Source organism: Canis lupus, chromosome 35 (assembly GCF_003254725.2).
Source record: "Canis lupus dingo isolate Sandy chromosome 35, ASM325472v2, whole genome shotgun sequence".
NCBI classification, from domain to species: domain Eukaryota; kingdom Metazoa; phylum Chordata; class Mammalia; order Carnivora; family Canidae; genus Canis; species Canis lupus.
The window spans coordinates 13,184,954-13,204,118 of NC_064277.1; the positions used below are offsets into that span (position 1 = coordinate 13,184,954).

Below are 19,165 nucleotides of genomic sequence, written 5' to 3' on the forward strand. Positions count from 1 at the left end.
GAACTGGAAACAGGGACTCCAGTGGATATTTGTACACTCCTGTTCATGGCAGCATTATTCACAATAACCAAAGTGGAAGCAACCCAAATGTCTATCAGTTATTCAGCCTTTGAAATGAAAGAAATTCTGACATATGCTGTAACATGAATGAATTTTGAGGACATGTTGCTATTAGGAATAAGCTAGTAACAAAGAACAAATATGTTATGACTCCACTTAGATGAGGTACCCAGGGTAGTCAAATTCAATTTCACAGAGACAGAAAAGTAAAATGGTGGTTGCTAGGAGCTGGGTATAGGGAGAAATGGGGAGTTCGTTTCTCTGGGGATAACGAAAAAAAGTTCTGGAGATGGCTGGTTGCTGACAAATGCAGAACAGTGTGACTATACTTAATACCATAGAACTGTGCATGTAAAAATGACAAATTTTATGTTATGTACATTTTACCAATTTTCAAAATCACACAGACTTACAATAAGGTACTTTCCAGGAAGAAAAATGGATATCCATCTCATAATTAAGATTTTAACATTTCTGAACATAACAGCTAGCATAATAGAAGAGCAAACACACAGGAAAAGATCCTATCTGCTTATAATCAACACAAGTGGTTTTTTTTTATATATATAATCTGTTACTTGAATGTGCTATATTACAAAATTGTATGTAAATATCTGAAAAAAGGTGAAACAAAAATTAAAACTATTAAAGCATGACAATAATTCTGATTATATGTAACACACACATAATACAGTAACATTTTATTAAACTTACTTTAATGTGAAAAGAAGATTAGGATTTCTTTCAAGTAAACTTGGGTATAACTGTTGTGTTGTTTCAATGGCTTCTCCCATTCTCCCTGCTAACACCAATTTCTGAATTCCTATTTAGAAAAAGAAAACAAGAGACTGATTTTTTTGAGTAGAAACAAAATAGTGGGTCCTCAAAAAAAAGTTAGTAAAAAAAACAACTTTAAATAAATTATTGCAATTAACTTTCATTTTTCTAAAATCTAGTTCCTATTAGGCAATCAAGAAGAAATTTCATACATACTAAAAATTAGAAAAATAAGTACTTCATAAAACTATTTTTAAAAATCACAAATATACAGGTAATACAGGAAAAACACCTGTTAAGCAATACTGAAATATTAACCTCTAAGATTAAAAAGATGGATGTGTTTCTATAAATGCCTAGAATGTGGTGCTGGGTTCAAGAATACTTTTCCCAATCTCATCAAGTCACACACACTAAACAGGTACAGCTATTAATATGTCAATTATACTTCAGTGAAGTGTATTTTTTAAAGATCATAGCAAACATTAGAGATAATATTCAGAATGTCTTATCAAATACAATAACCTTTAGCTCCCAGTACTAAGAGAACACTGGCTTTTGAGTAAGACCTGAATTCCCCAGATATAGACTGAGTGTTCCCTGTGTGTTGGATATTTGTTAAATTAGATGACGAGGATGCACAGAGTAAGTGATTGTCTCCTGTTTGCCAGAGCTCAGAGCATAGTAAGAAAGACAGACAAGCCTATGATTAGTTAACAACACAATGTAATTAGTGTTATTATAGCAAATTTGACCTATAAAAAAAATTGTTTCCAAGCATCATGATTTCACCCATCACCTGTATTTTGATGCCTATCCTCTCACCAAGTCATCCCCTCCCTAATGGACTAACTGCACCGCATTTAGGAAGGCTAACTGTGGAGGAGTGACATGCTGACTTGCCCTTGGTAGAACAGGCCCGACAGCTCTGGCCAGAGTACTGGGACCCAAGAATTAAAATTTAAGATCAATACTATCTTAAGTTTAGATAGCAATTCAAATGCAAAGATTAATATTTCTTTTACATATTATCTTCACCAGTATCTAATCATGGGACCACATTACCTACTAAAAAATTTTTTGTTAAATGTTTACTTCCCAAAATCTAAAGCAAACATTTAAGGGGAAAAAAAAAAAAGGTAAACATTTCTTATAAAACTATCTCCAAAATATCTTTCTATATCCAGAATGCTAACACAGTCTTAATGTGAGTGTTTTTTAAATTGGTCTTCAAAAATGTCAATGAAGATTAATTTCAGAGGCATCAATTTTAAGTTAATATATTTGAAAATTTTTTAAATTAAAAAATATAATTTCTAAAAATCAACAAAATCAAACCTATAATCTGAAAACAAGTGTTATCCATGCACCACAGGGTCCTTACTTTGTCTATTCTTAATGGAAGCTAATTCTTCTAGAACGGTCTGGTCTGTAGATCTGGCAAAGGCCTCTGCTGTGGCACAGTACCCATGGTGGACTAAATAAGATGAAACCATTCTTAAAATAAAAAGAAGAAACACACATCTTTTAGTCAAGAGAATACAGGCTTCATACTACAACTTACATAAAACAAGATCTACTCTGTTGTTACAAAACCAACCTATTCCCTTAAAATAAGGCTTTAAGGACCTCAACTTTAAAATCAGTTAAAAAAAGAATCATTTTGTTCTAGTCATGTAGTATTTCCAAAAAGAGAACCGCAAATGCCATGTTAAGAGTACTCTCCCTAAGAATAACTGTCACAAGAGAAGAATCCCTGACAGACTCTTGATTCTTGGTTCCCCATTATCCCCAGGGTCCTTTCCTGTCACTTCCCATCCTTATATTCAATATTCAATCCTCCTAACCATAATTTCTGTTTCACCTTTAATTATACAACTTATCCTAGTGAAGTGCTGGCATTTTCTAAAACACAACACTTTTTAAATAACAGATTAATAACTCTTTGGTGTTATGGAGTTCAATTCCTTTCTTTTCTCATCAGTTGCATGGGATAGGATCTCCAAGAGGTGAACACAGGTGAACGGGAGAGAGGCTTTTTCAGAACAAAGTCTATGAGGGTGATAATACTAACTCACGAAAAACAGCCCTTCTGATCCAAATCAGTATTACTGTACATGAAAGATTAGTTACTCAAACGTGATTTACATGGAAGTGCCATGCTTTCAAAGAACAAGTTTGTTGTTTTTCAAAGTCATCAAGTGGTCAAAACACATTTACATCTAACTGCAAAAGGTTAAAGAAAACTTAAAAAAAAAAAAAAAGGTTAAAGAAAACTACTGACTCAACAATATTAACCCAAATATCCAATATATCCAAATATTCAACTCCTAAACCTGCCGCCATCTGGCACTACTAACACCCTATCAGAAAATGGTAGGAAGCAGTGAAGAGGGATGGAGGGGGCAGCAGGGAAAATCTCCAAGAAACAGATTTTGCATTTTACTTCATCTAATTGGTCAAAATGATTTACAAAAGTAGGAAAGAACTTTTTAAAATGGACTTCCTAGGAGGTCACGGTGAGTGTCAGTTTTAGAAAGAATGGGGTGGTGGCCCTCACTGGACTCTGGTTACAGAATTAAGTTAAATGAGGCTTCCTCTACTACGATCCTGCTATGATCCTCAGTGGCAACCATTTTTAAAGTGCGAAGGGGAGGTGACCCCAGGAGAGCAACTTATCGTCACTCTAACTCATGGAACTATGAGGTTTTCAGCCAGGCTTTGCTGTTCTGTCAGCTGTGCCGGCAAAAAGTACCAGTGCAGAGGCTCTGTGATACCAGATGATAATAGCTCCAGGGAAGAAGCATGTTTTCAGAATCACCATCATGTCTTCCAATCATTATCTCCTCCAAAAAACACACACAAAGATTTATTATATCTTTAAATGTACAACTGTTCAAAGCAATTACACAGACATTTAGGACAAATTGTTAGATTCATGGTATCTGAAAGTCTCTGCTATTTTCTTTGATGAGATGACAGCAGGGAAAATGACTATTTAAATTTACTTGTACTTATTTGATTTTTAGGTCTGCACTATTTCAAGCTTTAAGAGCTACCACTGAGTATTACTGACACCCAGGCATCATCTCCAGCCTTTTAGCAAAGGTATAATCTAAAGAGTTGACTATCATAGGACTTACGTTTTCCTGCTGACTTCCATTCCAATGAAATTCTACTTTTCCATAAAGAACAAGTTGAAATAAAGGTTGTTCATTTTACAATATACTTTTATTGATACCCACTGTTTGCTCTGGTATCACCTACCCATTCTGTACCATCGTTATCATGAAATCCTAAGTATTTATCCTGCTTTTAGGAATCCTCACTCCATGTTCCTATTTGGTCTTTACTCCTTTTGCTGTCTCTTAAATGTCTAATAATAATATATTAAAATAATTAGTAAGATTTAAAAACTCCTTCAACTGGAGGCTTGTGGTCAGATTTCCCTATATAGAATGAAGACAACTATAATCTAATGGAATCTACATGAAAAATAAATAGATTTCACAAAAAAGGGATCCTAATAACCAATAGTAGCTGAAATTATTCTTAGAGTGACCCAATTCACTGGAAAACTTGAGTCAAATCTTGAAATACAAAATATACACACAAGTCTGTATTCCAGTACATTAACTATACCATTATTTTGATGCTTATTCCTACTGAGTAATATTTCTTTTCCCCTATACATATTTGAACTACCGCTGAACACAGCCAAGTTCATGTCCGAAACCCACAGTTCCCGAGTTACACAATCTAAACTATCTTCCTGAATTTATCTTTGCATTAACACTAATAATAAAAGAATCAAGTAACCTATGGAAAGCATTAAATCCTATTACTAAGGATAGCAAATGTATTAACTAAGCAATCTTGAATCACTTTATTTCCTCCACCAAATTAATACATCAGACTAAAATACATTTTTGTATGTGTGCCACCAAATAAAAAAATTATTTTTAAGTAGAGTGAATTATCTTTTAGAGATTAAAATATAATCAACACATTAAAATTATTAGAATATGTAAAAATCACTTTTAATTAAGAGTAAATTATTTTATAGATTTAAATATAATCAATGATACACTAAGATTATTAGGATATAAGTTAGATTAAAATGCTTCAATAAGTATTTTTATGCTAAAAGAATATTTGATAAAAAATATATATTTTGAATAATAATGTCCATTCACATTTCTTCACTTACTTTTGTATCATGGTCTGCCATTCGCCTTCCCGATCTCCAATAGGAAACCGGTCTATCTGTGCCTGTATTTTGGTTCTCCACTCTCGCATGTAGTCTTCTATATCAAACACAAAAGGATGCTGCCCAAAATTGGCATCAACGACTTCTCCTGGTGTTTGGAGCCCCACGGTAGGATATAAATTTGGCTGTAAGACAACACATTTCACTAGCATCTATCTATCCCTTTTATATTAAAGACATATTCATTCTTTCAAATGTTATCTTTAAAATAACAGAATTTTACTTCTTGAATAATTTAAAATCACAATCAAAACTAGTAGAGAAAGAAAAATAATCTAAATACAATTAAAAGCAAATACTCTAAATACAAATAACTTAAAATAATCTAAAATAGATTATATGCTGGATGAAAAATACCATTTCACCATGAAAAATATAAACCAACCTCAGCCATCTATTTTATTTATTCAGAAACTGTGAAAAAAAAAAAAGAAAGAAACTGTGGCATTATGCTTCTAATAAACAAAAACACAAATCTTGCTTCTAATAAACAAAAACACAAGTCTTGCTCTTCAGACTGTCATTTAATAGATATAAAGATTTAAATTTCAACAGGTAACTCGGACTTCTCTTTCTATATATGATATGTATGATGCAGGTCTAGAAACTGCACATGAGGACTAGTGAGTTACCACAGAAGCACAATCTTAACTGGGCTCGCACTCCTTTAAGTTCATGGATTTCATTTCTCTGTACATCTGGCATGCCATTAGAAAGAGACTGTAGTAAGAATGTAATTATAAGCAAAGCACAGTGCCATTAAGAGTGGGAGATCTCTTTATAAAAGCAAATGACTCAAATGCACATATTTCTGAAGAGAAAAAGGATTCAAATATTCAAATTCACAGAGAAATGCACTTAGATATACTCCAAGATTTTGAGGCTAAACGATCAAATTTAATAGCTTCAAGTATACAAAAAAGCACACAAGTCCTTTTGGCTCTATCACTAATTGTTATATCTAAAGGGGGAATGAGTTACTGAATGTCTACTAAATAGCAGGGTTTAAGCATAATAATAATCCTGTAAAATAATTATTGTTTGCATTACAAAGATAAAGAAATTGAGGATTGGGGATAATTAACTTGCTCACAGTCTACATTATGACAGAGGAGGGACTGGAACACAGATTTAATCTGACACCAGAGCTAAATTTAGGTTTTCTTCCTATAAACTCCAAATCCTACTTTATCATCATTCTTTGTCTTTATGCCTTATTTTTTTTTTTGCTTTAATGGTTATCACAAGTATTTTCAGCACAAAATCAGGTAAAGATTGAGAGGGCATAATTTGGATATAAAACATAAGAGGCTTAGATTTCACAGCAAAAAGCTAAGAGGATGTACTTAAAAACTGATCAATCAAGCAACCAAAATCAGAAACAAAAGGAATACTGTGTCAAAATACTAAGAAACAGAACTTATTTGGGAAATAAATGGTAATGCAATGTATGCAAATGTTCTGATTCTTAATCAACAAAACTAGCAAGTTCTTACAATTTTAAGCTGGAGACAAGTGAGATACTTGTTATAACCCTCTCGTTTCTGACACAGAGAAAACAGACCTAAAGAGTCTGAGGGATTTATCTAGGAGCACACAACTTAATGACACACATAAAGCAATTATTGCAAGCCTCTCCATTTCTAGCACAGTATTCTTTCCATTAAACTCCATTACAAGATTATGACATACTTTAAAACAAAAGTATATAAAGCCAAAGACTCTTAATAAAGATAACAAGAGTACAAGGCAATCCTGTTTGTTAAGCAGAATTTATAATTCTGATATTTGGCATTGCCCAGAGATGCTTTAAAAATAGTTTGCTACTCTAAATTTTCCTGACAAATTCAGGAAAATAAGCACATCCACACTATAAAAGAAAATCAACATTCAGGAGTACTGATAAAATTGTGCTATAAAAAAAGTTTAAAATTTCCCTATGACAAAATATGCCATTAATGTCAAGACAAATGGATTTTATCGAAAAAAAATCCGCTATACATCTAAGGATCAACATTCTCAATGTAAACAATATTCTCACAATACAGGACAAAGATTAACAGACCAATTCAATTTTTTTCTTTTTTTTTTCCTTCAAATTTTTTTAAGTAGTGACATATATACAAGCAATTAGAAGAAATATAAAATGACAATGAAAATATACAGAGACATTAACCTCACTCAATTGCCTAAAATACAAATCAAAACAAGAATTTTATGCACATTAGATTAAGATTTAAAAGACTGAAAATACCCAATGTTGACAGAAGGTTGAGATCATACAAGCCCTCTCATCCAATGTGCACAGAAATGTAAACTGTATAATCTTTTAAGAAAGAAATTTGGCAAAAATCTATTGAAATTGACAAAGCAATTTCACTTGTGAGAATTAAATCCTGCAGAGAAACAAACATGTGCAAAGATATATGCCCTGCAGCACTATTTTAATGGCAAAATATTAAAAAGAATGTCCATTCACAGGTGGTATTACATACCATATCATTGAAACTCAGACTCTAATAACTGTAAGATATACCATTATTTTAGGTCTAAGAAAAAACACTGCCCATTAAATCTGACAGGCCATAGATTCTAAGAAGCACTCCCATTTCATAAACGTCAAAATATGAAAAGTATACATCCTAGAAATTGTGGTAGTACATCATAAAACAAGCTATTGTAAGAAATGAGTAAAAATGTGTATACTGATACAGAAAGAGGTCATATATATTACTAAATGAAGAAAGCAAGCTAGAGACTACATAAACTATGACCCCACTGTAAACACTTAAATAATGGACAGACCTGCTAACAAGTTTAGAAACAGACCTGGAAGGATGCGCACTCATCTCAACACGTTGTGATTATAAGAAACTTCTCTTCTGCATAATTCTGTATTTATAAACATTTATTATTTGAATACTATACATTGCCTCTGGAATCAGAACACGATAAAAAACTAGAACTGGTAAAGTCAGCTGGAATCAATGAAAAGTAACTTTTTTAAGGCTACTCAACTTTAAACCTGAAGAACTGAGGAGAAAGGAATTAGCCATCGAGGGGCTAAACTATACATTTTAACTTTTTAACTTGCTAGACTACAGATATCTAAAAATAGGAACAATTCAATAGTTTTTAGCATAACCACAGAGTTGTGCAACCATCACCACAATTTTACATTTTCATCATTCCAAAAAAGTAACCTCCAACCTATTAGCCATCACTTCCTGCCCCTCATCCCATAACCCTCGACAACCATTAATCTACTTTCTGATCCTACAGCTCTACCTATTCTGGACATTTCATACAAATGGAATTATTTATATAAAATGTGGTCTTTCGTGACTGTCTTCTTTCATTTAGCATAATAATGCTTACAAGGTTCTTCCATTATGTAGCATGAATCTAGGTTATGGATTTATGTAAAACAATTGTTTTCCATGAAAATTTCTAATACATTAAAAAAATCACCCCTTCTTTTGTAGAATCAGACAAAAATAACACCTCTATGAAAATAAAACAAAAGATCTCCTATTTTCTATTAGCCTATGAAAAATATAGACCCTATAAAGAACTCATTAAACTCAACAGCAAAGAAACAATCCAATCATGAAATGGGCCAAAGACATGAACAGAAATTTCACAGAGGAAGACATAGACATGGCCAACAAGCACATGAGAAAATGCTCCACATCACTTGCCATCAGGGAAATACAGATCAAAACCACAATGAGAGGGGATCCCTGGGTGGCTCAGCGGTTTAGCGCCTGCCTTTGGCCCGGGGCGCGATCCTGGAGTCCCGGGATCGAGTCCCACGTCGGGCTCCTGGCATGGAGCCTGCTTCTCCCTCCTCCTGTGTCTCTGCCTCTCTCTCTCTCTATGTCTATCATGAATAAATAAATAAATAAATAAATCTTTAAAAAAAAAAAAAAAGAAAAAAGAAACCACAATGAGATACCACCTCACACCAGTGAGAATGGGGAAAATTAACAAGGCAGGAAACAACAAATGTTGGAGAGGATGTGGAGAAAGGGGAACCCTCTTGCACTGTTGGTGGGAATGTGAACTGGTGCAGCCACTCTGGAAGAAAACTGTGTGTGGAGGTTCCTCAAAGAGTTAAAAATAGATCTGCCCTATGACCCAGCAATTGCACTGCTGGGGATTTACCCCAAAGATACAAATGCAGTGAAACGCTGGGACACCTGCACCCCAATGTTTATAGCAGCAATGTCCATAATAGCCAAACTGTGGAAGGAGCCTCGGTGTCCAACGAAAGATGAATGGATAAAGAAGATGTGGTTTATGTATACAATGGAATATTACTCAGCCATTAGAAACGACAAATACCCACCATTTGCTTCGAGGTGGATGGAACTGGAGGGTATTATGCTGAGTGAAATAAGTCAATCAGAGAGGGACAAACATTATACAGTCTCATTCATTTGGGGAATATAAAAAATAGTGAAAGGGAATGAAGGGGAAAGGAGAAAAAATGAGTGGGAAATACCAGAAAAGGAGACAGAACATGAGAGACTCCTAACTCTGGGAAACGAACAAGGGGGTGGTAAAAAGGGAGGTGGGCGGGGGGGTGGGGGTGACTGGGTGACGGGCACTGAGGGGGGCACTTGATGGGATGAGCACTGGGTGTTATTCTGTATGCTGGCAAATTGAACACCAATAAAAAATAAATAAATAAAAATATAGATCCTAAAAATATTCAAAAGCTAAATATACGCAAAATCATATTCTCAATAGCATAGTTTTGTTCTATTTTAAAGATGTTTTCTAATGAAAATGAAAGCAAATAACATATCTATAAAAGGTAGATTTCAAATCAGTCTACAGAACTTGGAAAAGAGCATTTTAAATGAGAACAGCTTCTGTAACAAAAGGAATTCACCTAATCCTGAACTGAATTAGTTTATAGACGGACATTTCCCAAACTGGTAAGATGGGCTGGGGAAGATCATTTTGAAAGAGACATAAGGTTTTCAAAGCCGTGTAAACAGCCTAGGTTTCATGGTAAGTGCAATGGTCTAGATAAACTTTTTTTTTTTCCCCCTGTAAATATACTCTTTACCAGAATTTAATGCTACAACTGGCTAGTGGGAGATCACACACACAGAATATATAAACACTCCTATAGTGGGGTCCTTAAGGGAAAGACTAACTTTCTCTTTCCTTTTTTAAGCAGCAGAATGCTGTACTGCATGTGGAAGTCCCAGAAGATCTGAGAGTTATAAAAATAAAAGCTCTCAGAACCACTGTATTAAAAAAAGAAAAAAAAACCTTGTAACAACCTCCATAACCACCACTTTACCCACTGTTGTTACAAAGCTGAGTATTACTACTAAGTAACTATAGACAAGGCAAACAGTTAACTAGTGATTCTAAAATGGGACAAAAATAGTCAGAAGGCAACATAAAAACAGTCAACATGTCTATGACCTGCTTAGCCTCTTCCAAGTCACCACCACTTCTACAAGCGAGGAACAAAAGCTCATAAAACATCTGCTTGCTCCGACAAGTTGGTTTTACTTGCTTCGGGCCACAAAAAGAGGGGGAAAACCCCCAAACACCCAACCAGCAGAGTCCTTTAGCCAAATGGAAAGGAAACTTCACTTGTTAGTTCTGAGCCACTCAGACCTGCACTCACCAGGAGGTAGTCATGCCTAAAGCCTCCCCTCCAATAAGCACATGATCGCATCTCTACTTGTCCACTCACAGGTGTGATGACTAGTTACTTTTCCTCCCTTTAGATTGACTTGTTTGCTTGCTACTGAGTCATTCTCATCAGCAAATAAAACATCATGGTAAATCAAAAAAATCTTTCCTTGCCTCCATTTCTGCCACCAGCTACTGTATCCCACTTGCTTCCTCCCTACTGCAGTGGAAATCCTCCCTGAGGTTGTCCCTACTTTGTCATTTCCCTCCTCCCACTCTCTCTTAAACCCTCTCTGATTAGGATTTCTCCCTCCCTCACTGTGCTGAGACTCTGTCAAGAGTCACCAGTGACCTCTCCTCTGCTAAACCCGCTGGTCAGTTCTTGGTCCTTAGCTTACATGTTGTAACAAAGGGGCACCTGATGCAGTTGATTACGCCTTTCTTCTAGAGATGCTTTCATCACTTGGCTTTGAGGACACACTCAGTTGTAAGTCTTGCTCATTCTCAATCTCCCTCTGCTGGTTCCTTCTCTTCTCCCAAACATGCACCACCCCTCTTCTTGGCCTACACACTCCCTTGGAGATGTCATCTGATCTCAAGACATTAAACACCGAAATGCCAAGGATTCCCAATTTTTGTCTCCAGCCCAGATAACTGTCTCAGATTCTAGGCTTACACAGCCAACTCCATGCTCGGTAACTCCATTTAACTTATCCAAACTGATCTCCAGATCTCTCCCTCAAAACCTGCTCTGCCTATATACAGCCTTCTCTGTATCAGTAAGTAGCATCACCATTCCTTCCATTCCTTAGGCCAAGAATCTCGAAGTCCTATCCTCTTTCTCGTATTTTCACATCCAATCCATCAGAAAATTCTCTTGGCTCTAAGTTGGGATTTTTTTCAAATCAGATTTATTTTTATTTTTGAATTTAACTCTTTAATCTACCTGGAACTTACTTTGATATAAATATAAGACAAAATCCTAAGATTACACACTTTTTCAAAAGATAAACACTTGTTCCCCTACTGCGTATTAAATAATGCTTCCTAGTAAGTATGCTGATTTCAGACTCTGAATCTTCCTTAGCTTAGCAAAGTTGTTCTCTACTATAACTTTGATTTTTTTCTATTAATATTCCTGAAAATAATTCTAATCTATAGATTGGATGACTATTCTCTGCCTGTGATTCTCCTGTCACCTCTCTCAAAACATCTCTGCAACTGAAATGTGTCTTATGAATAGTGGCACCCTACATCTGCCTACTCAGGCAGCTGTCCCTGCCTACACAGATGTGAATCTGTTGAAGAATAAGGTCTCTGAAAACTCTAGAACTTGACTGTTTTTTTTTCCTGGTGGAACAGCTGGTTAACTGCCACCTCTAAGACACTTTAGTCAACAAGCCATGTATGAACCACCTAAGAAAAAATACCAGAGTCTTAGCTGTTGCCAGAAAACTTTTGGTTAGTATCCTCTGGTAATATTGAAAACTGCACAATGCAATCAGGAGCTTGGAAGAAAATGCCAGAGATATAATGGAGAGCTCTTAATAAATGTTCTTAATGGCAAAGACAGCATCACGTAGAAAACCAGGGATATCAACTCTAAAAAAGTGGTTTCAAAGATTGGACTCTAAGCATGAAGTGTGGGAAATATCTTCATCAATCTATAATCCTTATTTATTATTTTCAGGGGTGCAACGAGTGATACTGATTTAAAAAAAAAAAAATCTATATTTCGGGCAGCTCTGGTGGCTTAGCAGTTTAGCGCCACCTTCAGCCGAGGGCGTGATCCTAGAGACCTGGGATGGAGTCCCACGTCAGGCTCCCTGCATGGAGCCTGCCTCCCCCTCTGCCTGTCTCTCTCTCTCTGTCTCTCTCTGTGTGTCTCAAATAAATAAATAAATAATCTTAAAAAAAAAAAAAATCTGTATTTCGAGATGCCTGGGTGGCTCAGTGGTTAAGCATCTGCCTTTGGCTCAGGTCCCGGGGTCCTGGGATTGGGTCCCACACTGGGCTCCCTGCAAGGAGCCTGCTTCTTCCTCTGCCTATGTCTCTGCCTTTCTATGCCTCTCGTAAATAAATAAAATCTTAAACAAAACAAAACACCATATTTCAATACCCTAACAGATCATTCAGTGAATACAAAATGAAAATTCTAAGTGCTAAGAAAATATATCATAGTTAGGTTTTCCTCCCTTCATCTTATACATGGTGCATATTACAATGGCTAGTCTTCACCTTGGTAAACAAGGTATCTAGAATCAAGCCAGTTCTCCAATCTGTAATGACACAATCACCTGCTGCCTGAATTTCTGCAACAGCATCCTCACAGGTCAGCCTGCTTCTGCTCTCACTCCCTGCCCGAGTCTACCTTTCAGCCGGCAGTCAGCGATCTTGAAAACTGAGTTATACCGTGAGAACGGTAAACTCTGCAGTGTGGCTGCATTCCACTCACGGTGAGTGCCCAAGTACTCATTATGGCTCGCAAGATGTCCACCCTCTAGCCCACCTTCCCCCCCATGACCTCGGACTCACCTAGCACTGTCTTGGGTCTCCGGGCCCCTTCCTTAGTCGGGCTCCTTCTAACTGCTCCCTCTGCCTGGGACATGCTTGCTCTGCCTGCCGTTCAGGTGACTCCCTTCACTTTGTCACAAGTCTCTGCTCAAGTCCTCAGCCCTTGCAAACCTTTCCAAAGGTGAGCAAACTGTATAACCCATGTTCTGTCTCTGGTACTTCCATGTTCTTTTTCTCTTTAAGAAGTACCTAAAACCTTTTAAAATGTTTTAATTTACTTATTTTTAATGTGTCATTTACTCCTATTCTCCAGCTTCAAGAGGGCAGAGACCTTCACCTGTTAGATGAATGATGCACCCCACGCACAGAATCTGCCACAGAGCAGTCATTTCGGTATACTCGGCATAAATAAATGACCACAACTGTTGCACAGCCACTTGCTGAAAAGTTCAGTGATACCAAAGAAACATATTTTAAGTGAATGCAGTGACAGTGACATTACAAGGTGTATTTTAAGTAATTGTTTTTCTGTTTTTGTGTTGTTGTTTTTTCTCACTATAACAGTAGTTCCCTTGGGCCAGGGCACCAAATGCCATTTGGAGCCTAATTTCTGAAGGTGACAACAATGGAGGCTAGAGAAAAGCTCTCTATTCTATGCATCGCATATAAGCTTGATAAGTATCAGTAAGACGGAATTCCAAACAGGCTTAATAATAGTTTCTTCGTATTTCTTTTAATTAAAAATACAAAACAGCTTTTAAAAGAAATTATGTCTTACCGGTAGGTCGGTGAAAGCAATACCTAAAAAACAAACAAAACAAACAAAACAAAAAAAAAGTGGCATTAGAAATGGGTTTTCAAAGGCAGATGATAATGACAAGCTGAATTTATAACTGAAAACAAAGGAAGGAAAAAATTTAAAACCTAAATATAAAATAATGAGACTAGCATTTTTCTCAGAAAGAGCAACAGAGGTCTGAACGAATGCTATCTCCTTTCAAAATCAACATCCTCATTAATCACACACCAATTTTATTTCTGGAGTACTGCAACTGCCTCCAGGACTTTAAAAATGGTTTCAGATGTATCTTCTAAGGTATGTCAGGAGCCATATAAGAAAACTGGTTGCAAAATAGTATCTAATTTTTTACCAATACCCAAGCTGCTTTACACCCAGTCTTTTCACTTAATCTTTCTCACCTAGATTTAGCTTTGTAATTTTGAGGGGAAGGGAAAGAAGAGATTTTTGTTGTTGTTACAAAGAAAAAAAAAAAAGTGAATGATGCGAAATACAGTACTGTTGTTTCTTTAAAAAAATTTTTTTTCTCATGGAAGTACATTCTTAAATAACTTTGGACTATTCTGTGAAAAAACTCAATTCCTCATTCAAAGGATCAAGATTTATAGGGTGAGAATTTCTCACGAATGTCCTCTGACAGTAATTTCAACACAGTCATGTTCCAGATAGACCTGAATTAACATGAAGTCATAGGAGTAAGTCTCTGGCATCCCAAAGTGATGATTTAATAATCTCTCTTCAAATATTTAAGTATATTACTTGGGTGAAAATAAAATAATAAATAAACCAATTATTTCTGTAGGACCTCATTCACAGGTTTAAGAGGACTGAGCTCTAGAAAAACAGGAGACCGAGTTGGTTTGTTAGTTAATTTCAGTTCTTCCCACCTAAACACACGTTAAAACAAAACAAAACCAACACACCAGCACCAGTACCTCTCCAGTGTTGATCATCATCTAAAAATTAGGGGTGTTTCTGTTAAATCATCTTTAAGGTCTCTTCCCACTGGAGATTTCATGGCTTTGTAATTGTGCTGACCCATCAGAAAACACAACTATCTGACTCTATTTATTAAAGTAATAATTAATTAAAAGACAAACTATGCATCTCTACTATATGGCTTTTAATAAATGTGTAAAAATAGTGGTTTGTAGTTAAGTTCTGTTTTTAGGACTTTTAAAAACTAGTAAGTTCATGTTGGCTTGTCAGGAGGAAAGCAAAGCTGGAGGTCTCCCCATATCCCCCATAAAACATTGGTAACTTTTAGCTTTATTAATAAATAGAAAGCAAAGTGACTTCCGGCCAAATATGAAAATTTACTCTAAAATCTTCAGAAAACTAAAAGGATACAGAAAACAAGAGAGATTACGTTAATAAAATATTACCAACCGTATCTTAACAATTTTCAATAAAAAATTATTGTCCTCAAAGATATCTATTATAGCAAAGAGGGTCTACTTCTGTAGGTTTAGCAAAAATTCCTTTTTGTTAATAGGTAATAAAATCCTCAGTCCTTACCAAAAACTCTAATGAAAAACCCAAGTCAGTTTCATAGATTAGCTAACATTTTTTGAACACTGCCAAATATAGCTACCACAAACTGTACAGATTCAGACCACAAAAAGATACCACTTTAGTAAGTTAGTATAATTAAGTTTTACACAGAAGGCAATTAATTTATATTTCTAGTTTTCTGATTTGTCAAGAGGCTTTTTAAAAAGTAACCTTCAATTGATGATATTCAATAAAACAAAGTAAAAAAAAATTTCCAATTAAATTAACCTAGATACTGTTTCTTCTTTAACTATTTTCTCAAAAACCTTTCCAGAGCACCTGGGGAGCTCAGTCGGCTGAGTATCTGCTTTCAGCTCCGGTAGTGATCCCAGGGTCCCAGGTCTGAGCCCCACACATTGGGCTCCCAGCTCAGCTGGTAGTCTGCTTCTCCCTTAGACCCTCCTCCCTCCTCCCTTCTGGGCTTTCTTTCCCTTTCTCTCTCAAATAAACAAACTCTTTACAAACAAAACAAAACAAAAAACCCTTTCCATTCCTCTATGATCAGTAAATATATATTTTGGAAACCTTTATGAAACAGAAACTAAAGATGTATCAGCTTTTGGGTGGAAATGATCCACCTCAGGAAATATAAAAAACAGGATGTAAATAATATTTTATCTTCTAGATGTTAGAATTTGGACCAGAGGTTAAGCATACTTCTGTAAAGACCCAGAGAGTAAATCTTTTCTCCTCTCCAAACCATATGGTCTCTGTCATAACTACTAAGTTCTGCCACTGGAATAGGAAAGTGGCTGCATCGCACAAATGAATGGGTGTGGCTTTGTTCCAATGAAACTTGACTTAAAACACAGATAGGAGACCAATCTGGCACATGGGCCTTGGCCTGTTGAACTCTGTTCTAGAAGAGTAGCTCTTTGCCACTGCATCCCCAGCATCTAGCCCAGACTCTGGCACACAACGATAATAAACATTTAATGAGTACTCACTGTGTGCCAGGAAATCACCTAAGAACTTTGCATGCATCAGTCTACTTTAACAACCAAAAAAAGGTAGGTATTATAGCGACCTTATTTTACAAATTGAGGCACAGAAATATTAACTCGCAAAAGGTCACACAGCCTAAGCAAGGAGACAAACCCAAGCAACTAAAGAACCCATATTAATGACTCTCTTTGGGCTTAATAAGCATTTATTAAATTTATAAATGAATACTGATAAAGGTTTCAAATTTAAACTTAGAATGTACCTTTTTCTTAAAAAGTATCTCACTTTCAAAAATAGTTTTCTTATTGAAGAGAAAATTTCAATATAAATGTTTGTGAAAATCTAGTGAGAAACAAAATCACATCATCATGACCTTTCCATCTTCCAAAATAAAATTTCTTCTCTGGAATAAAGTTTTAAAAACTGTAAAAAGAATAATTTTGGTTTTAAAATTATGCCTTCTTTTGCATTTCTGAATCAAAAGTCATACCTAAAAGCAGATTTCTGCAGTTTAATTTAAATACAAATATCTTAAGCAGCTAAGGCAATTAAAACCATCCCAGTTAACCGCTCTGATACATCAGAGCCAGAAGAGTAACAACAAATAAACTAAAGAGGCTGCATCCTCTGGAAACTAGCTGGCCACAGCAATCAAATCACAAGTATACGTATCTTGCCTGGTGTCCTGAAAAAACATTCTTTTACCAGTAACCACCAGTCTACCCATGGACTTGGGACAACCTTTAAGTCAGATAACACAGGACTTCAGAATCAATATTAGTAATGAGAAGGGAAAGATTTAACCCAAATATAAAAGTGAAAATATTAATTTTATATCAGGAATACGGTGAGACAGTAAAAAGGAATGGTTATTACCAATGTAGCCAGAAATTTAGAATTTTCTATTATGAAATGAAAGACACAACAGTTTTTGTATTATATTAAAGAATATCTACTGTATACCTAAGGATACTGTTTATGGTCTAATTTTTAAATACTATTTTTCAGCACATGGAAATTTCTGCCTTCTGAGTGATTTTTGCTTCCTTTAGATTTACCTCATCAGAAATAATTTGCTTTGAATCAAGGACTTTTCAAAAAACGTGAAACCATTTTATTTTTAAAATATCAGTCTTACTATCCTTTATACTTTCTGTATAAAAACAACAACAAAAAATTAAGAAAATATAACCACCACACACAGTTCTCAATTTGAAGTGCTATGGGTGCATACACAACTAAAAAGCCTAATTTTATATTAGTCTTATAATGGATAGGCTTCTTCATGTTTTCATTAATATTTGTTTGTTTATTTATTTATTTAACTCCCATCTGTCTTTTACCCTTAGAAATTTTGCTATTAGTTTTTTGTTTTAATTCTGCTCCTTGGGGTGCGTGGGTGGGTCAGTTGGTTGAGCATCTGACTTTGGCTCAGGTCATGATACCAGGTTCCTGGGATCAACTCCCAGGTCAAGCTTTCTGCTCAGTGGGGACCCTGCTGCTCCCTCTCCCTCTGCCTCTGCCCCTTCCCTGTTTGTGTTCTCATTCTCGCTCTCCCAAATAAATAAAATATTAAAAAAACAAACTCTCCTTTCTGCAGAACTTGTAGTCATCATCGTTATCATGCCTGCCCTTTTAGTAGGTCAAATGCCTTTCATTTGGTTCCAGTATCAAGCCTTTCCTTCATTATTACCCCAAACAGAATACACTAAAAACTGACAGCCTTTTTCTCTTGGCACCTGTTACCTAGAGAATTCAGTCACACTATCAAGTGTTTAGTGTTTTACTCAAAGCAGAAAACATTTAGCATTTCTATTCCTAGAATAGATATGTGAACATGGGGATTATTTTCATAGTTATTCCCATACATGTGATACAACATAGTCTTCCCAGAATATAAATTTTCACTATTTCCTCAACTTCCACCTAGAAAGAACAAAGAAATCATATCCAGAGGCATGTATTTATAATAGAGGACTATATAGTAAATGTGACTACCATGCTGTAAGTACAATAATCACAATACTGGATTATTTTACATGCAACACATTTTCTTAGTACCTAAACTATGTCCATTCTTGGTGTAGAAGCAGGTATTGTTGATAAGGTTAACACAACAGCCAATGACATCACCAGTCGTAAACGTTGGTCCATAAGGTTGTCCCGTTCCAGAAGAACAAAACGAATGTCCATCATCCCCATGATAACCATATGAATGTTTATCCCAGCCTAAAGAGAAAGTTCCAGTATATTTACAATGAAAAGTAAGGTTCCCCTGTACTAGTGCTACTCACTAAACATTATGACAAGATAAACAAGAATAGTACAATAGATGACAGCACAAAGATAAAATCCTCAAATATACATTTAAATTCCCAACAATTATACCACATGATTTCTACATTAAAATACTGTTTATAACACTAAGGAAAATAAATTTACCACACAGAAGACTAAAACATGTATTAAACAAGACTATGATTAAAAAAAATAGCAAGACACATTTTCCATGCATATTTCCTTTGCTAACAGACCAAAGGAATTTTGCTTTGATTGAAACACACAGAGTTTAATATAAAATG

At 35.5% G+C, this 19,165-nt stretch overlaps 1 protein-coding gene across 1 annotated transcript in view; it reads right to left on the reverse strand.

Annotated features, from left to right (window-relative positions):
• Nucleotides 1-19,165, reverse strand: part of RANBP9 (RAN binding protein 9) — a 92,130-nt gene that overhangs the window by 19,702 nt on the left and 53,263 nt on the right. Inside the window, exons 4-8 of the mRNA XM_025444231.3 lie at nt 18,645-18,812; nt 14,064-14,086; nt 5,048-5,232; nt 2,222-2,334; nt 775-883 (exon numbers count right to left, since the gene is read on the reverse strand). Of these exons, the coding sequence (XP_025300016.3) occupies nt 775-883; nt 2,222-2,334; nt 5,048-5,232; nt 14,064-14,086; nt 18,645-18,812 (598 nt within the window). The remainder of the gene's footprint in view (nt 1-774; nt 884-2,221; nt 2,335-5,047; nt 5,233-14,063; nt 14,087-18,644; nt 18,813-19,165) is intronic.